Source organism: Dipteris shenzhenensis, chromosome 3 (assembly GCF_047967505.1).
Source record: "Dipteris shenzhenensis isolate YYH24624 ecotype China chromosome 3, Dip_SZ_1.0, whole genome shotgun sequence".
Taxonomy (NCBI): Eukaryota; Viridiplantae; Streptophyta; class Polypodiopsida; order Gleicheniales; family Dipteridaceae; genus Dipteris; species Dipteris shenzhenensis.
In genome coordinates, this window is record NC_141598.1 from 9,162,884 (window position 1) to 9,169,455 (window position 6,572).

At 42.8% G+C, this 6,572-nt stretch overlaps 1 protein-coding gene across 1 annotated transcript; it reads left to right on the forward strand.

Moving 5' to 3' along the window:
* Window positions 1–436: 436 nt before the first annotated feature.
* On the forward strand, window positions 437–4,023 carry LOC147903323 (pentatricopeptide repeat-containing protein At2g33680-like). Its single transcript, XM_087373083.1, has one exon. It carries the CDS (start codon window positions 901–903, stop codon window positions 3,370–3,372), a length of 2,472 nt encoding a protein of 823 aa, XP_087229209.1. The 5' UTR covers window positions 437–900; the 3' UTR covers window positions 3,373–4,023.
* The last annotated feature ends 2,549 nt before the right edge of the window (window positions 4,024–6,572 follow it).

Consider the following 6,572-nt stretch of genomic DNA (forward strand, 5'->3'; position numbering starts at 1 on the left):
AGGAAATCCATGCTGGATGCAAGATCGAAAGATATCGACACCTTTATTCATATGATTGTAGTCCATGTGACAATATTATATAGATTGCAATAAGGATCGGTTATGAGCTCTTGTGAGTGTCGCCTTATTCATGTATTTGTTGGGCTTCAACTCCCAAAATGCACAAGCAATATGGCCAAGTCAAATATAAATCACCACCCCTGACATTTGCAGGGAGGATTGTTTTTTTCATGTGTAGTGTCTCATGTCCACAATTTACTCACTCGTTTTTTTCCTTTAAATTTTTTATAAAATGCTAGGATTCAAGTCCGAAACCATGTTAGAGGACGGAAAGGCCGCCTACCGAAACCTAGTTTTTGCATTGTACTGAAATGCAAAGTGCCAAACCAAGGTAGAATCTTGAGTTGCCCCTTTGGCATGAATTCAAGACCAGCCACACATTTTAGGACCTTGGTCTAAACCCTGTAGGTAACTATCCCAAATCTTAGCAGCATGCACTCGGTGGGCTTTGAATTTTGTTCCACAGAGCTTGGAGTGTGGAGCTGGCCCTTTTGCATGGACAGTCACGGGTCTACTTTACGGGTTCCTCTCACTGGATCGCTTGCAACGGATCGAAATGTTTGCCCCGATTGATCGTTGTGGTGGATTTCAACTACTCTTAGGGAGTCTAAGTGGATCGATGGCTACAAGCGGGATAAAGAGATGCTTGAGAAAACCGAGTTTTTGTAAGGGGGAAGCTAGGCGATCAATGTGGGCGGGCATTCAAAGCAGTCCTGTTCAAACTCGGGAGTGCTTGGCTCGACACACAAGGTAGCAGAGTTTAGCTTTATGTGCAATGCCAGCTTTAAGTCTGATATTTAAGCGGATGCGCACCCGCTGCGAGCGGTCAGTGGTTGGGAGATGCTAAGCTTTGAGGAGACGCTTCCTATTTTGGACCGGTTGGTTGAGGTTCCCTCGGTTGACAACCTTATCTGGATCTTGCAGAAGTGCAGAAAAACAAAAGATGTAGCCTGTGCCAAGCGGGTGCATTCCCAAATTTGCAACAATGGGCTGGAAGCCCATCGAGATGTGGGCAATTACATTGTGCCCATGTTTGTGGAATGTGGACGCTTGACCTATGCGGAGCAGGTTTTCAACAAGTTGGTTAATCGGAGTGAGTTTTCATGGACCTTAATCATTTTAGGGTATACCCAATGTGGGCAAATGCAGCACGCTCTCAATTTGTACCAGAAAATGCAAGAGGATAGAGTAAATCCTACCAGGTACACGCTCATGCCCCTACTAAAGGCTTGTGCTAGGCTGAAACATGTGGAACGAGGCCGAGAGATTCATGTTGAGCTTGCACAAAAGGGATTTGAAAAAGACCCTTTTATTGGTAGCAATCTGGTTGACATGTATGGCAAATGTGGATCACTTGCAGAGGCACGAGAAGTCTTTGACAAGCTGACAGTCCGGCATGTTGTGTCATGGACTACACTAATTGCAGGATATGCTGAACACGGACCTGGTCAAGAAGCACTGAATTGTTTTGAGCGTATGCAACTGGAGGGCACGTCTCCAGATGCTGTTGCATTTCTTTTTAGCTTGAAAGCTTGTGGTAGCATTGGAGCGATTGACAAAGGCCGAGAAATACACATGGAGATCAAGCGAAAGGGATTTGAAAAGGATGTGCTTCTGGGCAGCACTTTGGTTGATTTGTATGCCAAATGTGGCTCACTTGCAGAGGCACGAGAAGTCTTTGGGCAGCTACCCCTTAGAGATGTTGTGTCATGGACTGCACTAATCGCAGGCTATGCAGAATATGGGCTTGCTCAAGAAGCGCTGAAACATTTTGAACAGATGCAATTGGAGGGCGTCCCTCCAAACACTGTTACGCTTGTTTTTGTTTTGAAAGCTTGTGGGAGTATAGGAGCCTTAGGCAAGGGCCGAGTAATACATTCTGAGATTGCGCAAAAGGGGTTTGAAAGAGACATTTTTATTCGCAATAGTATGGTGGACATGTATGCTAAATGTGGGTCACTTATAGAGGCACGAGAAGTATTTGACAAGCTGCCACTTAGAGATGTAGTGTCATGGGCTACTCTAATTGCAGGATACTCTGAACATGGACCTGCTCAAGAAGCGCTCAAATGCTTTGAATGCATGCAGCAAGGGGGTGTCTCTCCTAGTGATGCCATATTTGTGAGCATCCTGGAAGCTTGCGGCAGCATCGGAGCCATTGACAAGGGCCATGAAATACATGCTGATATCGTGCAAAAGGGATTTGGACGAGATCCTTTTGTCTGCAGCAGTTTGGTGGACATGTATTCCAAATGTGCCTCACTTGCAGAAGCACGGGAAGTCTTTGACAAGCTAACAGTTAAAGATGTTGTATCGTGGGTTGCTCTAATTGCAGGATATGCTGAATATGGACCTGGTCAGGAAGCACTGGAATGTTTTCAGCAGATGCAACTCGAGGGGATCTCTCCAAATGATCTAACGTTTGTTTATGCGTTGAAAGCTTGTGCCAGTGTAGGTGCTGTGGGCAATGGAAGAGAGATACATGCTGAGATCCTACAAAAAGGATTCGAAAGAGATCCTTTCATTGGCAATACTTTGGTGGACATGTATGCCCAATGTGGCTTACTTTCAGAGGCACAGGAAGTCTTTCACAACCTGCCAGTACGAGATGTTGTGTCATGGAATGCCTTGATAAAGGGATATGCTGTGAACCATGAGGGAGCCATGGCTGCAGAATGCTTTGAGGACATGCAACAACAGGGTATGAAGCCGGATGCAATCACATTCACATGTCTTCTTACTGCATGCAGCCATGCCAACCTGGTATTGAAGGGCTGGGAATATTTCAAGATGATGACAGAAGAATATGGCATTGCACCATCCATAGATCAGTATTCTTGCATGGTTGATCTTCTTGCTCGATCAGGACATTTGTATGAAGCAGAGAAATTCATTGAAACTACCCAGTGTCCTCAGTCTGAAGGAATGTGGACAGCTTTACTCACTGCCTGCAAAACTTGTGGAGAAGCAGAATTAGGACGCAGATGCTTTCAGCAGCTTGTCCAGATAAACCCAGAAGCTGCTGCTTCATATGTGCTCATGGCAGACACATATGCTAGTGCTGGTAGTTGGGATGAGGCATATGGAATAGAGGAGCTGAGGAAATGTGCAGGTGCAAAGAAAAAGCCTGCAAGTGCTTTTATAGAGGTCAGCAACAGGGTGCATGAGTTTGTGGTGGGTAAATTCCCAAGTAAGGAAATCTCAGCAATGCTAGAAACCTTGAGTTTACGTGTGAAGGCGGAAGGGCATGTGCCAAAACTAGATCTGGTCTTAAAAGTCACTTTAATAAAGGAGCAGGAAGCTGCATTATAGATGTCCTTGATTGGAAGTTTGCTGTACCTTTTCTTCTTCCTTCACTAGTCATACAGAAAACGCTGCACATGAATAAAATGTGAGGATGTGCAAAATCTGTCACCAAGGAGGAGAATGGTATCCATGCGACTGACGGGGGTGAAATCATTATTAGAAGCATCAATACTAGCCATCCTTTCAATCTTGGGTTGTGTTTGTGGCTAAGAAACCAAAGAATTTGGTTCCAAAGGTTGAACATATGTGGTACTTAGGCTTCGAATGTCGCCATTACAATTAAGGGCAGAGGGCTTCAGGTTCAACGTCTGTGCATTGTGCTCAACAAAGACTTGAGTTCCTAGCCAGTTGAGGAATGCAGAACCTATTGGTGTACCTCAACTACATTGTGACAAAGGCTTTTCCTTGGCAATTAAAACCAAATTTGTGAGTTAATTGCCAAATTTGTGGGTCTATGAAGTGATTGCAGTGAAAGAAGATTCAAGCAGGCAGGGATAAAATTTCAAAAGGAGTAAGAAGGCAATATAACCACAAGGCTGCCAGGTAGGCCTTGCTGATTCATTTCTGCCAACCTATTATTTACAAGGGCAACATTTACTTGCACATTACACTAAACTCTAGTAAGAGGACCCATGAATGGGTCTTCAATTTTGACCATGCACCCTTCCAATTTCCAAAAGATTCAAATGAATGCATTAGTTCTGCTTTGCAAGACAACAAAAGGGTTGAGACTTGCTATGTTAAAAACTGCAGTAAGAAAGGCATGTAAAATCTTTTCGGAGCCTCGTCAAATTTGGGGTAAGGAAAGTCACTTTGAATGCTTTGGTCAAATGGCTAGAAAGGGCAATATGGTCAAATTTCATCAATAAGATCTTTGACCATCATTATATGATGATAGGATTCAGGAACAAATTTTTGAAGAAATGATTTCCTGACTGGATGATTTGGGGCTTAAACATTGTCTTGAGTTAGGGGCCTTAGTTGCTAGCTTGCTTAACTTACCTAAGTTTTGAATGGGTGTTCATGAAGTATTTACATAAGTATATGTGTAACGGAGACATTTTGTTTTTTGTGCAATGGTAGTTTTCAAAGCACTTAAACATGATCTCCCCCATGGTAGTTTTCAAAGCACTTAAACATGATCTCCCCCATTACCCCATGACTTATGACTGAGGGGTGGACACACCATAAGAACCAAGAAGCCCTATAAGTACACAAGTGCCTTAAGGCGTATGAGGTTAACAATTTGACGAACAATTAAGATGTTTTTACATGTGCATTAAATAGTGATTTGGGAAGCTTGGGCATAATGTCTATGGAAACCCACATTGACGGCTAAGCACCAAGGATATTAAGGGCTAGTCTCAATCCAACCATGCAATTTTTTTTAAAATTTTGACTTTGAACTATGAAGCAAGGCAAATATTTTGAAGTACATATAAATTTCAAATGGAGCAAAAGGAGTTCTACAGACATATAAAAGCTCTATTGGATCTAGGATGTGACCAGTGAAGACCACAAAAAGACTTTTGGTACCCTAGGAGAGGTCATTCTCCCCTTGCATGTTCCAACTCTCACAAAGCCTCTCCAATTAAAGTCTCTACAATACCACACCATTCTTGCTCCTTTGCTCCCTCACTCTTCCATCTTACAACCTAAGGCTATTCACTTAACCTCTGCCATGCTCAACAGTCTCCCTCTTCTGTGTACTCTTTTCTTCCACCTCATTGTCTACAAGCCCCTTTGCTTCAATTATTTTACATGGCTTATCAATACCATGAGCCAAAACCTTGACCAAAACCATGGGAGATTGTGGTTTTGACCGCCAGCTTCTAGCATATCAACTTGTGTGCTAGCTAGACAAGCTGCCCTAACTAGTTAAATAAATTGGTGTGTTAACCGATGAGTCATCCAATCGGATAAGGCTTACTACTAATTGGGATGTAAGTGGATAAGACTAACCACCAGTTGGATGAAATCAAGTTAGGTCCATTACCCAAAAACCATGATTTTATAAAACCATGGGCACCAAAACCATGTGCCATGAGCTTGTCATCTCCCAAGTGATGGGCTAACTTAGGGACTAAGTAAGTCTCCAACCAAAGTTCTCCCATTAAAAAGGCACCCCCCATACTTGGACCCATGCTAATGGACCCAAATTTTGCTAGAAAGGTAGACACTTATTTTGACCCTCTTTCATGCTTGTAGGTGTCCCTTCCTATCACATTTTTGTGGCATCCCACAAGCACATGACTCCCCATAAGCTCTTCTTCATGGGTGGCCCCTTCTTTTTCCATGAGACTTTATGTTGCAAGTCCTTTTGGATCATGGAAAGTACATAGAAGTGGAGGAAAGATCCTTCCTTGCTTTGGCCCTCTTCCTAGTCTCTCTCTCCACCCTTTCCATTGCTGGTGAGAAGGATCCATAGCATCTATGTCAGTTGCATAGAGATCACTTTTCCAGTCCAGGGGAAAAGGTTCGTGCGATTCCAGGAGAAGATCTAGTTTCGAGAGGGAAGAAAGTAGCGACTCTGGGATCTGGAAACTCGAATGTGCAGCCAAAGCCAAACTTCAGTCGGTGTGACAGAAAGGAGCTATGTCGGTCGAGAGGTGTGAATACCACAAGGATCTGCCTACTAGCTCTAGTCGCTCAACTTTTTTTTGGCCTTAGACATGAGAAATGTGTGAATGTAACTCTTGGATATTGTTTTCTTTATGTTGAGTTTTGCAAGTTAAGTTGATGATGAAGTCCTTGTTAGAGGAATGAATTCCCTTCTAATTTCTGTGTTGAGACCCTTTTCTTCTTTTTTGGAAGTAGGAAGACAAGATGAATTCTTTAATAAAGGATAGGGTCTTTATATTTTCATGCAATATTTGTTGTTATTTGCATGTTGAAACTACCTTGAATTCTAGATGAGCATCTAAATGTTGTAGTAGTTCTTTCACGTGGTGTGCTTATCCTTGGCTTATAGGAAGCATGGGACATGGATTACAGAATGAACAATCGTGCAAGATCATGAAGAATTCATTGGTATATTGTTAAAGATGATAAGAATGAAGGTTAATTCAGAGCTCTACATGGATGTATCCTTGACCAATATATAAAGCCCCCTTGGGGTTGATTCCCCCCATTTGGGCCCCATATCGTGTGCTGTGAGTAATTATTTATTGTTTGAAAGAGTACTTCTCCATTGATGAGATCTTTCC

Coding starts and splice junctions, on each gene's coding strand:
- LOC147903323 (XM_087373083.1), top strand. CDS start 901: ATGCTAAGCTTTGAGGAGACGCTTCCTATTTTGGACCGGTTGGTTGAG.